General features: G+C 47.0%; 1 protein-coding gene across 1 annotated transcript; it reads right to left on the reverse strand.

Annotated features, from left to right (window-relative positions):
- Positions 1-1,200: 1,200 nt before the first annotated feature.
- LOC136284674 (E3 ubiquitin-protein ligase RNF31-like) lies at positions 1,201-16,354 on the reverse strand. Its single transcript, XM_066175037.1, has 12 exons — positions 16,292-16,354; positions 15,145-15,198; positions 14,267-14,312; positions 13,110-13,231; positions 10,973-11,410; positions 9,481-9,765; positions 8,711-8,893; positions 7,159-7,395; positions 5,559-5,732; positions 4,194-4,292; positions 3,868-3,957; positions 1,201-1,644 (listed from the first exon to the last, which is right to left on the reverse strand). The coding sequence occupies exons 5-12, from the start codon at positions 11,330-11,332 to the stop codon at positions 1,210-1,212; spliced, it is 1,863 nt and encodes a 620-aa protein (XP_066031134.1). The 5' UTR covers positions 11,333-11,410; positions 13,110-13,231; positions 14,267-14,312; positions 15,145-15,198; positions 16,292-16,354; the 3' UTR covers positions 1,201-1,209.
- Positions 16,355-16,567: the final 213 nt, after the last annotated feature.

Below are 16,567 nucleotides of genomic sequence, written 5' to 3' on the forward strand. Positions count from 1 at the left end.
CCTCCCCCCGTTTTTCCTTGGTTTTTTCCCCATTTCCCCCGATTTTTCCCCGTTCCTTCCCCCGAAAATTCCTCTTTTTTTTCCCTAAAAATTCCCCTTTTTGTCCGAAAAATTCCCACTTTTTTCCCCTAAAAATTCCCATTTTTTTCCGAGAAATTCCCATTTTTTCCCCTAAAAATTCCCAGCTTTTTCCTAAAAAAATCCTATTTTTTTTTGTAAAAATTCCCACTTTTTTCCCTAAAAATTCCCATTTTTTTCTGAAAAATTCCCCTTTTTTTCTAAGAAATTCCCACTTTTTTCCCTAAAAATTCCCACTTTTTTTCCGAGAAATTCCCACTTTTTTCCCTAAAAATTCCCATTTTTTTCCTAAAAAAAATCCTATTTTTTTTCCAAAAATTCCTTTTTTTCCTAAAAGTTCCCAGTTTTTTCCCTAAAAATTCCCATTTTTTTAATGAAAAATTCCCATTTTTTTCCCTAAAAATTCCCAGCTTTTTCCCTAAAAATTCCCCTTTTTTTCCCTAAAAATTCCCATTTTTTAATGAAAAATTCCCATTTTTTTTTCCCTAAAAATTCCCAGCTTTTTTGTAAAAAAATCCTATTTTTTTTCCAAAAAGTTCCAGGTTTTTTCCTAAAAATTCCCGGCTTTTTCCTAAAAAAATCCTACTTTTTTTCCTAAAAATTCCCATTTATTTTCCTAAAAATTCCCGATTTTTTTCCAAAAAAATCCCATTTTTTTCCTGAAAAATTCCCTTTTTTTTTTGGTAAAAATTGCTGGGTTTTTTTTTCCTCAAAATTCCCGGTTTTTTTCCTAAAAATTCCTGGTTTTTTTCCAAAAAATTCCCGGCTTTTTCTTTAAAAAATTCTATTTTTTTTCAAAAAATTCTCATTTTTTTTCCTAAAAGTTCCCATTTTTTTTTCCCTAAAAATTCCTCGTTTTTCCCCCCAAAACTCCCAATTTTTTTTCCCATAAAATTCCCACATTTCCCAGCGAAACTCCCAAATTTTCCCCCCTAAAAATTCCTCCAAAAATTCTTTTTTTCCTCCAAAAAATTTCTTCCAAAAACTCTTTTTTTCCCCTGAAATTCCCCCATTTTTCCCTCCAAAATCCCCGTTTTTTTTTCTCCAAAATCCCTTTTTCCTCCCAAATTTTTTTTTCTTTTCCCCCCAAAAAACTCCCTTTTGATCCCCCCAAATCCTTCCCCCAAAAATTTATTTCCCCCTCTTCAAAATTCTCTTTTTTTTCCCCAAAAAATCCCGTTTTTTCCCTTTAAAAAATCCCCTTTTTTCTCCAAAAAAATTCCCTTTTTTTTTTGGCAAAAATCCCCATTTTTCCCCTAAAAACTCCCAATTTTTTTCTCCCAAACTCTCTTTTTCTTCCTCTAAAATCCTCTTTTTTTTTTCTCCAAAATCTTCTTTTTTTCCTCCAAAATTCCCATTTTTTTTCCCCAAAATCCCGTTTTTTGGAGGTTTTTCCCCCCCCAATTCCCGATTTTTGCCCAAATCTCCCCTTTTTTGCCCCGAATCCGTGTTTTTCTCACCGATCCCCGTGTCCCCCAGCAGCTCCCCCGGGCCCGGCTCGGCGTCCCCCGACCTCAGCCACGCCCCAAAGTCGGCGCACGACAGCGACGAGTGCCGGGGATCCCACTGGGGAGGAAAGGGTTAAAATCAGCGCCCCCCAAATCGCCCGAAAAACGCCCGAGTTTGACCCAAAATAGGCACGGGAAAGCCGGGGGGGGAAAAATCGGCCCGAAAAAAAGCCCCAAAATCCCAAAAATTTCACCCGAAACATCCAAAAATTTGACCCGAAAATCCCCAAAATTGGAAACAAAAATCCCAAAAATTTGGTCCCAAAAATCCAAAAAATTTGACCCAAAAATTTCACCCAAAAATCTCAAAAATTTGACCCAAAAATTTGACTCAAAAATCCCCAAAATTTATAGAACCATACCCAAAAAATCCCCAAAATTTGAAACAAAAATCCCAAAAATTTGGTCCCAAAAATTTGAACTAAAAATCCCAAGAATTTGAAACAAAAATCCCAAAAATTTGGTCCCAAAAAACCCAAAAATTTGACCCCAAAGATTTGGGCCAAAAATCCCAAAAATTTGACCCAAAAATTTCACCCAAAAATCCACAAAATTTGACCCAAAAATTTCACCCAAAAATCAAAAAAATTTGACCCAAAAATCCCAAAGATTTGGTCCCAAAAATCCCAAAAACTTGATCCCAAGAATCCCCAAAATTTGACCCAAAAATCCCAAAAATTTGAAACAAAAATCCCAAAAACTTGGTCCCAAAAATCCCAAAAATTTGACCCCAAAAATTTCACCCAAAAACTTGACCCAAAAATTTGACTCAAAAATCCCCAAAATTTGACCCAAAAATCCCCAAAATTTGACCCAAAAATCCTAAAAATTTGGTCCCAAAAATCCCAAAAATTTGAACTAAAAATCCCAAAAATTTGAAAAATCCCAAAAATTTGGCCCAAAATTTGCAAAAATTTGACCCAAAACCCCCAAAAATTTAACTCCAGAAAACCCAAAAATGTAACTCCAAAAAATCCCCAAAATTTGGCCCCAAAAATTTAGGCCAAAAATCCCCAAAATTTGACCCAAAATTCCCAAAAATTGGAAACAAAAATCCCAAAAATTTGGTCACAAAAATCCCAAAAATTTGACCCAAAAATTTCACCCAAAAATCAAAAAAATTTGACCCAAAAATTTGACCCAAAAATCCCAAAAATTTGACTCAAAACCCCCAAAAATCTAACTCCAAAAATACCAAAAATTTGGCCCCAAAAATCCCAAAAATTTGGCCGTAAAAAAAAGCCAAAAATTTGACCCAAAAACCCCAAGAACTTGACGCAAAAATCCCAAAAATTTGACCCAAAAATCCCCAAAATTTGGCCCCAAAGAAGCCAAAAAACGCCCACAAAAATCCCCAAAAAATGACCCCAAAATCCTCAAAATTTCACCCAAAAATTCTCTCAAAATTACAAAATAAAACCTCAAAAAATTGCCCAAAAATCTTCCCAAAAAGAACCCAAACATTCCATGAAATTATCCCAAAAATTCCCCCCAAAAATCCCAAAATTATCCCCCCAAAATTCCCCCAAAATCCCCAAAATTCATCCCAAAAAACCCCCAAATTCCCCCCCAAAAAAACTCCCCAAAAATCCGCAAAATTCTCCAAAAAAACCCCCCACGCCCCCTCCCAGTATAAACCAGTATAAACCAGTGACCCCAAACCCACTCCCAGTCCATCCCAGTATAAACCAGTGACCCCAAACCCACTCCCAGTCCACCCCAGTATAAACCAGTGACCCCAAACCCACTCCCAGTCCATCCCAGTATAAACCAGTGACCCCAAACCCACTCCCAGTCCATCCCAGTATAAACCAGTGACCCCAAACCCACTCCCAGTCCATCCCAGTATAAACCAGTGACCCCAATTCCACTCCCAGTCCATCCCAGTATAAACCAGTAACCCCAAACCCACTCCCAGTCCATCCCAGTATAAACCAGTGACCCCCAAACCCACTCCCAGTCCATCCCAGTATAAACCAGTGACCCCAATCCCACTCCCAGTCCATCCCAGTATAAACCAGTGACCCCAAACCCACTCCCAGTCCATCCCAGTATAAACCAGTAACCCCAAACCCACTCCCAGTCCATCCCAGTACAAACCGGTGACCCCAAACCCACTCCCAGTCCATCCCAGTATAAACCAGTGACCCCAAACTCGCTCCCAGTATCTCCCAGTTCATCCCAGTCACCCCCAAACCCCGTCCCAGTACAAACCAGTAAAGAAAACCCCCAAACCAGTCCAAACCAGTCCAAACCAGTATAAACCAGTCTAAACCAGTACCGGGCGCTGGCAGCGGGGGCAGCAGCACTGGTGGCACTGGGGACACTGGGCGGGGCCTCGCTCGGCCTCGAAGATGAACCCGAACGAGCACTGGGGGCAAACTGGGAGTTACTGGTTTATACTGGGAAGGCACTGGGAGGGCTCCCAGTAAAAACCAGTAACCCCGAAACTCCCTCCCAGTTCATCCCAGTTCGTCCCAGTCACCCCCAAACCCCCTCCCAGTATAAACCAGTAAAGAAAACCCCCAAACCAGTCCAAACCAGTCCAAACCAGTATAAACCAGTCCAAACCAGTATAAACCAGTATAAACCAGTATAAACCAGTACATGGGGGCACCAGAGGAACTGCGGGTCCCTCTGCAGCTCCAGCTCCGTCAACTTCCGGGTCACCAGGCCGAAGGTGTCGGGGTCCAGGCAACGCCGCAGCTGTGCCGGGACAAACCAGTATAAACCAGTTTAAACCAGTATAAACCAGTATGAACCAGTATGAACCAGTATGAAAAATTCCCCATTTTTTCCCCGTTTTTGACCCTTTAAAACCCCAAAATCGGCCCAAATTTCACCCCAGTGACCCCCAGACCCTCTCCCAGTATAAACCAGTAACTCCCAGTCCCAAACCAGTATAAACCAGTACAAACCAGTAACCCCCACTCCCCATTTTCCCCGTTTTTTAACCCTTTTTTCCCCGTTTTTAACCCTTTCTCCGCCGTATTTTCACCGTTTTTCGCCGTTTTTCCACCGTTTCTCCTCATTTTTCCACCTCCCAGTATAAACCAGTACAAACCAGTACAAACCAGTGACCCCCACTCCCCATTTCCCCCATTTTTAACCCTTTCTCCCCCGTTTTTAACCCTTTTCTCACCGTTTTTAACCCTTTCTCCCCCATTTTTAACCCTCTTTTCCCCATTTTTAACCCTTTCTCCGCTGTATTTTCGCCATTTTTCGCCGTTTTTCCACCGTTTCTCCTCATTTTTCCACCTCCCAGTATAAACCAGTACAAACCAGTACAAACCAGTAACCCCCACTCCCCATTTCCCCGATTTTTAACCCTTTTCCCCCCATTTTTAACCCTTTCTCCACCGTATTTTCACCGTTTTTCGCTGTTTTTCCACCGTTTTTCCTCATTTTTCCACCTCCCAGTATAAACCAGTACAAACCAGTAACCCCCACTCCCCATTTCCCCCATTTTTAACCCTTTCTCCCCCGTTTTTAACCCTTTTCTCACCGTTTTTAACCCTTTCTCCCCCATTTTTAACCCTCTTTTCCCCATTTTTAACCCTTTCTCCGCTGTATTTTCGCCATTTTTCGCCGTTTTTCCACCGTTTCTCCTCATTTTTCCACCTCCCAGTATAAACCAGTACAAACCAGTACAAACCAGTAACCCCCACTCCCCATTTCCCCGATTTTTAACCCTTTTCCCCCCATTTTTAACCCTTTCTCCACCGTATTTTCACCGTTTTTCGCCGTTTTTCCACCGTTTTTCCTCATTTTTCCACCTCCCAGTATAAACCAGTACAAACCAGTAACCCCCACTCCCCATTTCCCCCATTTTTAACCCTTTCTCCCCCGTTTTTAACCCTTTTCTCACCGTTTTTAACCCTTTCTCCCCCGTTTTTAACCCTTTCCCCGCCGTTTCCCCGCCTCCCGGGCCCCCCCGTCCCAGTAGAAACCAGTAGAAACCAGTATAGTCACCGCCGGCTCCAGCGTGGACCAGTACCAGAGGCGCTGGGCGTCGTCGCGCAGGTCGGGCCGGCCGCAGCTGGGGCAGCCCAGCGCCCCCACGCCCCTCTCGCGCAGCCCCACGGTGAAGTGGAGCCGGAAACACTCGGGGCACAGCGGGCACGAGCAGCCCGGCAGCCACTGCATCTGCGGGGGCCAGGAGAAACCAGTACAAACCAGTACAAACCAGTACAAACCAGTACAAAGCACTTTGGACCAGTTTGGAGCGGTTCGAAAGGAAAGAAATGGAATTGGAAGGATTAAAAGGGCAAACCAGTATAAACCAGTATAAGCCGGTTGGTCCCGGCAGCTCCCAGTTGGTCCCAGTAAGCCCCCAGACCAGTATGAACCAGTATAAACCAGTCCAAACCAGTATAAACCAGTATGGGCCCAGGTAATTGGCGTCAATGGCGCTGCTGCCCCCCCAGTGGCCGCTGAGGGAACTGCAGCCATTGAAACACTAAAACCAGTAGAAACCAGTTTGTCCCAGTAGCTCCCAGTTCATCCCAGTAAGCCCCCAGACCACTGTAAACCAATATACACCAGTATGGACCAGTATAAACCAGTATGGACCGGTATAAACCAGTAAAAACCAATAAGAGCCCAATAATGGCTTTCAATGGCGCTGCTGCCCCCAGTGGCCACTGAGGGAACTGCAGCCATTGAAACCCCAAACCAGTACAAACCAGTACAAACCAGTATAAACCAGTACAAACCGGTACAAACCAGTATAAACCAGTGACCCCAAACCCACTCCCAGTCCCTCCCAGTATAAACCAGTGACCCCAAACCCACTCCCAGTCCATCCCAGTATAAACCAGTGACCCCAAACCCGCTCCCAGTCCATCCCAGTACAAACCAGTGACCCCAAACCCCCCCCCAGTCCATCCCAGTATAAACCAGTGACCCCAAACCCCCTCCCAGTCCATCCCAGTACAAACCAGTGCCCCCGAACCCGCTCCCAGTCCGTCCCAGTATAAACCAGTGACCCCAAACCCACTCCCAGTCCGTCCCAGTACAAACCAGTGACCCCAAACCCACTCCCAGTCCATCCCAGTATAAACCAGTGACCCCAAACCCACTCCCAGTCCATCCCAGTATAAACCAGTGACCCCAAACCCACTCCCAGTCCCTCCCAGTACAAACCAGTGACCCCAAACCCGCTCCCAGTCCATCCCAGTATAAACCAGTGACCCCAAACCCGCTCCCAGTCCATCCCAGTATAAACCAGTGACCCCAAACCCGCTCCCAGTCCATCCCAGTATAAACCAGTGACCCCAAACCCGCTCCCAGTCCATCCCAGTATAAACCAGTGACCCCAAACCCACTCCCAGTCCATCCCAGTACAAACCAGTGACCCCAAACCCACTCCCAGTCCATCCCAGTATAAACCAGTGACCCCAAACCCGCTCCCAGTCCATCCCAGTACAAACCAGTGACCCCAAACCCACTCCCAGTCCATCCCAGTATAAACCAGTGACCCCAAACCCGCTCCCAGTCCCTCCCAGTATAACCCAGTGCCCCCGAACCCGCTCCCAGTCCGTCCCAGTATAACCCAGTGCCCGCGGCTCACCCCGAGGCGGGGCAGGCCCCAGCCGCACACGGCGCACTCGCAGCGCAGGCGCCGCCGCAGGGCCGCCCTGTCCTGGCACGAGCCCACCGCCTCCACCAGTTCTCCCAGTAACGCCTCCTTACTGGGATCGCCCTCGGCCACGCGGCCCAGGCCCAGCTCCCGGCCCAGCGTGGCCACCAGCGAGGCCCGGCCCCAGCTGGCCACGGGGAGGGTGGCCAGGATCTGCCGCAGGAGGGCCTGGAGCGGAGGAAATCCCAGTAGAAACCAGTAAGAGCCAGTAAGGGAAAAAATGTGAAACCGGTAAGGGAAAAAATCCCAAACCGGTAACTCCCAGTAAGGTCAAATGGGCTCCCAGTGACCCCAAAACCCGTCCCAGTTCATCCCAGTCCATCCCAGTTCATCCCAGTCCATCCCAGTTCATCCCAGTGACCCCAGAGCCCAAACCAGTATAAACCAGTACAAACCAGTAAGGAAAAATGTGAAACCAGTAAGGAAAAAAATCCCAAACCAGTAACACCCAGTGACACCAAATGGGCTCCCAGTGACCCCAGATCCCTTCCCAGTGACCCCAAAACCCATCCCAGTCCATCCCAGTTCATCCCAGTCCATCCCAGTTCATCCCAGTGACCCCAGAGCCCAAACCAGTATAAACCAGTAAGGAAAAATGTGAAACCAGTAAGGAAAAAAATCCCAAACCAGTAACACCCAGTGACACCAAATGGGCTCCCAGTGATCCTAGATCCCTTCCCAGTGACCCCAAAACCCGTCCCAGTTCATCCCAGTTCATCCCAGTAACCCCAGAGCCCAAACCACTATAAACCAGTATAAACCAGTATGAAGCAGTAAGGAAAAACGTAAAACCAGTAAGGAAAAATCCCAAACCAGTAACTCCCAGTGACACCAAATGGGCTCCCAGTGATCCCAGGTCCATTCCCAGTGACCCCAAAACCCGTCCCAGTATAAACCAGTATAAACCAGTATAATCCAGTAACCCCCAAACCCTTTCCCAGTATAAACCAGTAACTCCCACTCCCCTCCCAGTTTCCTCCCAGTACAAACCAGTATAAACCACTAACCCCCAAACCCCACCCCAGCCCCTCCCAGTTTATCCCAGTATAACCCAGTAACCCCAAAACCCATCCCAGTCCCTCCCAGTTTAACACCAGTTCCTCCCAGTATAAACCAGTATAAACCAGTAACCCCCAAACCCACTCCCAGTCCATCCCAGTATAAACCAGTGACCCCAAACCCACTCCCAGTCCATCCCAGTATAAACCAGTGACCCCAAACCCGCTCCCAGTCCATCCCAGTATAAACCAGTCACCCCAAACCCGCTCCCAGTCCATCCCAGTATAAACCAGTGACCCCAAACCCACTCCCAGTCCCTCCCAGTATAAACCAGTCACCCCAAACCCGCTCCCAGTCCTTCCCAGTATAAACCAGTGACCCCAAACCCGCTCCCAGTCCATCCCAGTATAAACCAGTGACCCCAAACCCGCTCCCAGTCCCTCCCAGTATAAACCAGTATAAACCAGTACAACCCCCGCGTCACCTGCTGGTCGGGCCGGTTGAAGTCCAGCCCCGGCCCCGCCCCCCGGGAGTGACGTAAGAGGAAGGGGCGGAGCCGCGGGGCCTGCAGCTGCCGCAGCGCCTCCCATTGGTCGCCCTGCTGCCGCCCCAGCTCCGCCCCCGCGGGGGCGGGGTCGGAGAAGCCCAGCGAGGCCAGGAGGCGGAGCTACCACCGGGAGAAACCAGTATAAACCAGTTTGCACCAGTACAAACCAGTACAAACCAGTATAGACCAGCACAAACCAACAGAATCCCCCAAATCCGCCATTTTGGACCCAAATTTCCACCGTTTTCACCCCGAACGCTGAAGCCCCGCCCCCAACTGTTGAAGCCCCGCCCCGATTTTGAAAGCCCCGCCCCTGTCGGTGAAGCCACGCCCCCAAATTCCACCATTTTGATCCGTTTCCGCCATTTTGACCCGAAATTTCGAAGCCCCGCCCTCAATTCCGCCATTCGACCCCAGTTTCCGCCATTTTGACCCAGAATGACGAAGCCCCACCCCAAATGTTGAAGCCCCGCCCCGATTCTGAAGCTCCGCCCTCAAACATCCGCCATTTTGATCCCAATTTCTGCCATTTTTCAGCCCCAAATTTTAAAGCCCCGCCCCCAAATTCCGCCATTTTGTCCCCAAATCTGAAGCCCCGCCCCCAATTTCTCCCATTTTCAACTCTTAAGCCACGCCCCCAAACCCGCCATTTTGGACCCAATTTCCGCCATTTTGACCCCAAATCTGAAGCCCCGCCCTCCTCTCACCTGCTGCTTCCGCCGGCCAATCAGCACACGGCGAGCCCACTCGGGATCCCCCTCCCCTTCCAGCCACGCCCAGGCGGCTTCGGCCAATGAGAAGGGCCCGAGGGAGGCCACGCCCCCTTCCTCCTCCAGCCCCGCCTCCAGCAGGGCGGTGAGGGCTCCGCCCAGGCGCCGCCGGAAGTCCCGGATTTGGGAATCCAGGTCGGGGGCGGGGCCGGAAGTGGTCAGGAATTGGGAGAAAGGGGCGGGGCCAAGAGCTTCCGGGGGCAGGCCCTGGGACTCGGCGGCCTGGGGGGGGAGGGGAGGGAAAAATGAACTAAATTAAAATAATTTAAATTAAAATCACGTTTTGAAATTAAAAAAATTTAGAAAATAAAACCAATTAAAGGGTAAAATAAGAAATTAATAAATAAATTAATAAATTAATTAAAACAGAAAAAAAAATCCCCAAAAAACCCCCAAACCAGGAAAAATTCCATCGAAATTCAAGTCGGACGAAAGAATCGCCAGATCCAGGAAGTTCTCGGCAAGAATTCAGAATTTTTCCCAAATTTCTCAAAGTTTTACCGAAATTTTGACAAAAATCTCCAAATTTCAACCAAAATTTGGACAAAAATCTCCAAATTTTTTACTGAAACTTTGACAAAAATGTCTGAATTTTGATTGAAAATTTGACAAAAATCTCCAGATTTTAACGAGAGCTTGAGAAAAAATCTCAGAATTTTTACCGAAATTTTAACCAATATCTGCAAATTTTAACTGAAATTTTGACAAAAATCCTCAAATTTTTCACCAAAATTTTGAGAAAAATCCCCGGTTTTTACCTGAAATTCTGATAAAAATCTCCAAATTTGAAGCAAAATTTGGACCAAAATGTCCAAATTTTTACCAAATTTTTGGCAAAAATCTTCAAATTTTTACAGAAATTCTGACAGAAATCTTCAAATTTTTAACCAAAATTTTGAGAAAAATCTTCTGGTTTTTACCAGAATTTTGACAAAAATCGATGAATTTTAACTGAAATTTTCACAAAAATCTTAAAATTTTTAAGCAAAATTTTGACAAAAATCTGGCTTTTATCAGAACTTTGACAAAAATCTATAAATTTTAACTGAAATTTTGACAGAAATTGATGAGCTTTGAATGAAATTTTGACAAAAATCTTGAAATTTTAACTGAAAATTCAACAATCTCCAGATTTTCACGAAAATTTGAGAAAAATCTCCAAAATTTTTACCAAAATCTTGACAAAAACCTCCAAATTTGTTGTTCGACTTTTAACAAAAACCTCTGAACTTTCAAGCGAAATTCCGACAAAAAAATCTCCAAAATTTCAACGGAACTTCGACAAAAAACCTCCGAATTTTTACCGAATTCTTTGACAAAACCCTTCACGTTTTCGCCCAAATCCGGCCCAAAACCGGCCGATTCCCCGCGCAGGTTCGAATTTCCGCCCCCGATCCCCCGATTCTCCCCCCGCCCCTCCCCCGCTCGCCTTGACCAGCGCCGCCAGGCGGCGCCCGGCCTCCAGCAGCTTCCGCTGCCGCAAAGCATCACGGGAAGGGGCGGGGCCTCGGCCGGAAGGGGCCGGGACTACGGCGGAAGAGGCGGAGCCCGAAGAGGAAGCGTCTCGTTCGGTGCCGGAAGTGACCGGGGCGGGACCGGAAGTCGGCGCGTCGCCACCGGAAGAGGCGGGGACGGGACAGGAAGTGGCCGTGTGGCCACCGGAAGGGGCGGGGTCAGAACCGGAAGTGGCGGGTTTGGGCTCGGAAGCGGCACTTTTAGAAACCGGAGTGGGCGCAGCGGGCGTGGCTTCCTCGGGTGTGACGTCACCGGCAGGGGCGTGGCCGCACATGTCACAGGCGGGGGCGTGGCCGCGGTTCAGGAAGGTGCAGCGGGGGCAGGGCCACACCTGGGCGGGGGCGGGGCTGGGCTGGAGCCCCAGAACATGGAGGTGAGACCCCAAAATTCCCCTTTTTTACCCAAAATTCCCATTTTTCACCCCAAAATTCCCATTTTTCACCCCAAAATTTTCTCTTTTACCCAAAATACCCATTTTTTAACCCAAAATTCCGTTTTTCAAACCTAAAATTCCTTTTTTTTACCCAAAAATCCTCTTCTTTTTTTACCCAAAATTCCCATTTTCCACCCCAAAATTTTCTCCCTTTTTAACCCAAAATTCCCTTTTTTTAACCCAAAATTCCATTTTTCAAACCTAAAATTCCTTTTTTTTTACCCAAAAATCCTCTTCTTTTTTTACCCAAAATTCCCATTTTTACCCAAAATTCCCTTTTTTCACCCCAAAATCCCAATTTATTCCATTTTTCACCCCCAAATTCTGAATTTTCTCTTTACAATTCCCAAGTTTTTCCCTGAAAATTCCCAAATTTTCTCCCCCGAACCTTCTCCTTCCTCTTTCCCCTCAAATTCCCTTTTTAAAAACCGAATTCTCCCATTTTTCCCCCAAAATTCCCTTTTTTTTTTTAAAACCAAAACTTCCGTTTTCTCCCCCGAACCGGCCCAATTGTTCCTTTAAATTCCCAAGTTTTTTTCCTTTAAAATTCCCAATTTTTTTCCCTTAAAATTCACCGATCTCCCCCTTCCCTAAAATTCCCTTTTTTTCCTCAAAATTTCCTTTTTTCCCCCTTTTTTCTCTTTCTTTATAAAATTAACTTTTTTTTCCCCAAAAATCTTTTTTCTCTTTTTATCTCTAAAATTTTTCCTTCCTAAATTTTTTTTTCCTTTTTTCCCTAAAATTCTTTTTCCCCCCAAATTCCCTCCTCCCCTTTTTTTTCCTTAAAATTCCCCATTTTTCCCCCTAAATTCCCCATTTCCTTTCCTCCAAAATTCCCCGTTTTTTTTTTTAACCAAAACCCCCAATTTTTCTGCCCAAACCCGTCCCTCCAAATCCCCAATTTTCCCTTGAAATTCCCATTTTAGAAAACTAAAATTTCCGGGTTTTTCACCCCAAAATTCCCCCTTTTTTTTCTAAACTTTCCTCTTTTTTCCCCTTTTGTTTTTTCCTAAAATCCCCAATTTTTCTCCTTTTTTTGAAAACATAAAAATCCCTTTCCCTCCCCCGTCTTTTCCCCAAAATTCCCCTTTTTCTCCCACAAAATCCCCATTTTCCCCCAAAATTTCCCTTTTTTACCCCCAAAACTCCCATTTTACCCCAAAAATTCCCATTTTTCCCCCAAATTCATTTTTTAAAAACAACCTAAAATTCTCTTTTTTTTCCTAAAATTCCCATTTTTTCCCTAAACTTTCCATTTCCCCCCCCCAAAACTCCCATTTCCCCCCCCAAAAAATCCCTTTTTTTCCCCCAAAATCCCTTTATAAAAAACAACCCAAAATTCCCTCTTCTTTTTCCCCTAAAATTCCCTTTTTTTTTCTCTAAAATTCCCATTTTTCCCCCCAAAATTCCCATTTTTTACCCCCAAAATTCCCTTTTTTCCCCCTAAAATTCCCTTTTTCCCCCCTAAAATCCCCATTTTTTAAACTAAATTCCCCCTTTTTCCCCCCAAACCCCCATTTTCTTTCCCTCCCCTTTTTCCCAACGAAAAAAATTCCTTTTTTTTTCCTTTTTTTTCCCGAAATCCCCTTTTTTCGCCCCGAACTCGGGGGTCTCTCACCTGCGGCCTCCCGGCCAGCCGCGGCCGCTCGCACACCCGGCACAGCACGTGGGGGGAGGGGTTGAGGAAGGTGCAGCTGCGGCACGGCCACGGCCGCCCCTCCCCCACGGCCCCCGCGTCACCTGGACGGGGGGAGGGGAAAAAAAAAGGACCCAAAATTCCCCTTTTTCACCCCAAAATTCCCCTTTGTGCCCCTTTAAAAATCCCCGTTTTTCACCCCAAAATTCCCGTTTTTCACCCCAAAATTCCCAATTTTCCCCCCAAAATTCCCAGTTTTCCCCCCAAAATTCCCATTTTCACCCCAAAATTCCCAATTTTCCCCCCAAAATTCCCAGTTTTCCCCCCAAAATTCCCATTTTCACCCCAAAATTCCCGTTTTTCTCCCAAAATTCCCATTTTTCCCCCCAAAATTCCCAATTTTCCCCCAAAATTCCCATTTTTCCCCCCAAATTCCCACTTTTCCCCCCAAAATCCCCATTTTTCTCCCAAAATTCCCGTTTTTCCCCCAAAATTCCCATTTTTCCCCCGAAAATTCCCATTTTTCACCCCAAAATTCCCATTTTTCCCCCCAAAATTCCCGTTTTTCACCCCAAAATTCCCGCTTTTTCCCCCCAAAATCCCCATTTTTCCCCCCAAAATTCCCGTTTTTCTCCCAAAATTCCCATTTTTCCCCAAAATTCCCATTTTTCCCCCAAAATTCCCGTTTTTCCCCCAAATTCCCATTTTTCCCCAAAATTCCCGTTTTTCACCCCAGAATTCCCATTTTTCCCCCAAAATTCCCGTTTTTCCCCAAATTCCCATTTTTCCCCAAAATTCCCGTTTTTCACCCCAAAATCCCCATTTTTCACCATTTTTCACCGCAAAATTCCCGTTTTTCCCCCAAAATTCCCGTTTTCCCCCCAAAATTCCCGTTTTTCCCCCCAAAATCCCCATTTTTCCCCCCAAAATCCCATTTTTCCCCCCAAAATTCCCATTTTTCCCCCAAATCCCCATTTTTCCCCCCAAAATCCCCTTTTTTTCCCCCCAAAATTCCCATTTTTCCCCAAAATTCCCATTTTTTCCCAAAATCCCCATTTTTTCCCCCCAAAATCCCCGTTTTCCCCCCAGAATTCCCGTTTTCCCCCCCAATCCCCGTCGGCGGTTCCGGCGCCCCCTACCGGCCGGCAGGAGCTGGGCGGGCAGCGCCTCCGACGGCAACGGCCCCTGGGGGGCGCCAAAGAAACCAGTTTGGACCAGTATAAACCAGTCTGGACCAGTATAAACCAGTTTGGACCAGTTTGGACCAGTATAAACCAGTTTGGACAGTTTGGACCAGTATAAACCAGTCTGGACCAGTATAAACCAGTTTGGACCAGTTTGGACCCTCCCTGGGCCCCTCCCAGTATAAACCAGTACAAACCAGTTCGAAACGGTGAAAACCGGTACAAACCAGTATAAACCAGTATAAACCAGTTTGGACCCTCCCAGGGCCCCTCCCAGTATAAACCAGTACAAACCAGTAAAAACGACTTTGGACCCTCCCATTACCCCTCCCAGTGTCCCTTCCATTGCCCCGCCCAGTATAAACCAGTTCAAACCAGTATAAACCAGTATAAACCAGTTTGGGCCCTCCCAGGGGCCCTCCCAGTCTAAACCAGTACAAACCAGTATAAACCAGTTTGGACCTTCCCATTACCCTCCCAGTATAAACCAGTACAAACCAGTTAAAACCAATGAAAACCAGTACAAACCAGTAAAAACGAGTTTGGATCCTCCCATTACCCCTCCCAGTATCATCCAGTACAAACCAGTATAAACCAGTCCAAACCAGTTTGGATCCTCCCATTACCCCTCCCAGTATCAACCAGTACAAACCAGTATAAACCAGTCCAAACCAGTTTGGATCCTCCCAGGGCCCCTCCCAGTATAAACCAGTATAAACCAGTTTGAACCCTCCCATTGTCCCTCCCAGTATAAACCAGTCCAAACCAGCATAAACCAGTTTGAACCCTCCCGTTGTCCCTCCCAGTATAAACCAGTATAAACCAGTACAAACCTCGTCGTCTCCCAGTAAGATCTCGCTGAAGAACTGGGGGTTCGGGTGTTGGTTCTGTCCAGGGGGGAGAAAAAGGGGTCAGAGGTCACCAGTCCAAACCAGTCCAAACCAGTATAAACCAGTCCAAACCAGTATAAACCAGTGACCCCCAATCCCCCTTTTCTCCCATTTTTAACCCTTTCCTGCTCGTTTTTGGACCCTTTTTTCCCCATTTTTTTCGCCTCCCAGTACAAACCAGTTGGTCCCAGTCCCCTCCCAGTACAAACCAGTATAAACCAGTATAAACCAGTGACCCCCCAACCCCCATTTCCGCCATCTTTAACCCTTTCCCCGCCATTTTTCACCCATTTTTCACCGTTTTTTTCCCCATTTTTTCGCCTCCCAGTTCCCTCCCAGTACAAACCAGTTCGTCCCAGTCCCCTCCCAGTACAAACCAGTATAAACCAGTATAAACCAGTGACCCCCCAACCCCCATTTCCGCCATCTTTAACCCTTTCTCCGCCCCTTTTAACCCTTTATTTGCCGTTTTTCACCGTTTTTCGACGGTTTTTTCCCCATTTTTTCATCCACCAGTCTCTCCCAGTATAAACCAGTTCCCTCCCAGTCCAAACCAGTTTGTCCCAGTCCCCTCCCAGTCCAAACCAGTGACCCCAAATCCCCATTTCCGCCATCTTTAACCCTTTCTCCGCCCCTTTTAACCCTTTATTTACCCTTTTCCCACCATTTTCCCCCCGTTTTTTCCCCTCCCAGTCCTTCCCAGTACAAACCAGTTCGTCCCAGTCCCTCCCAGTACAAACCAGTTTACCCCAGTCCCCTCCCAGTCCAAACCAGTGACCCCCAACGCCCATTTTCCCCCATTTTAACCCTTCATTTGCCATTTTCCCACCATTTCCCCCCCGTTTTTTCCCCTCCCAGTTCCCTCCCAGTCCAAACCAGTTCGTCCCAGTCCCCTCCCAGTCCAAACCAGTTCGTCCCAGTCCCCTCCCAGTCCAAACCAGTGACCCCCAAATCCCCATTTTCCCCCATTTTAACCCTTTGTCCGCCACTTTTAACCCTTTATTTGCCGTTTCCCCACCGTTTTTTCCCCTCCCAGTCCAAACCAGTCCAAACCAGTACAAACCAGTATAAACCAGTCCCCGGCGCTCACCTCCAGCAGCAGCTGCAGCTCGTGCCGGAGCACGAGGACGTCGGCGGGTGACGGCGGCCACGCGGGGGGGGGTGGGGCCCCTGGGGGGGGGAGGGGAAGCTCAGCCCCTCCCCCGACTCCTCCGTGTAGCCCAAGAGCTTCAGCACGGCCCGGCCCGCCCTGCAGGCACTGGGAGTTACTGGTTTGGACTGGTTTATACTGGTTTGGGACTGGGGGTTACTGGTTTGGACTGGGAGGGGACTGGGGGTCACTGGGGGGAAATTTGGGGCAATTTTG

This window comes from Chamaea fasciata, unplaced genomic scaffold (assembly GCF_029207755.1).
Source record: "Chamaea fasciata isolate MVZ Bird 193981 ecotype frontalis unplaced genomic scaffold, bChaFas1.0.hap1 SCAF_1258, whole genome shotgun sequence".
In the NCBI taxonomy this organism is placed as follows: Eukaryota; Metazoa; Chordata; class Aves; order Passeriformes; family Sylviidae; genus Chamaea; species Chamaea fasciata.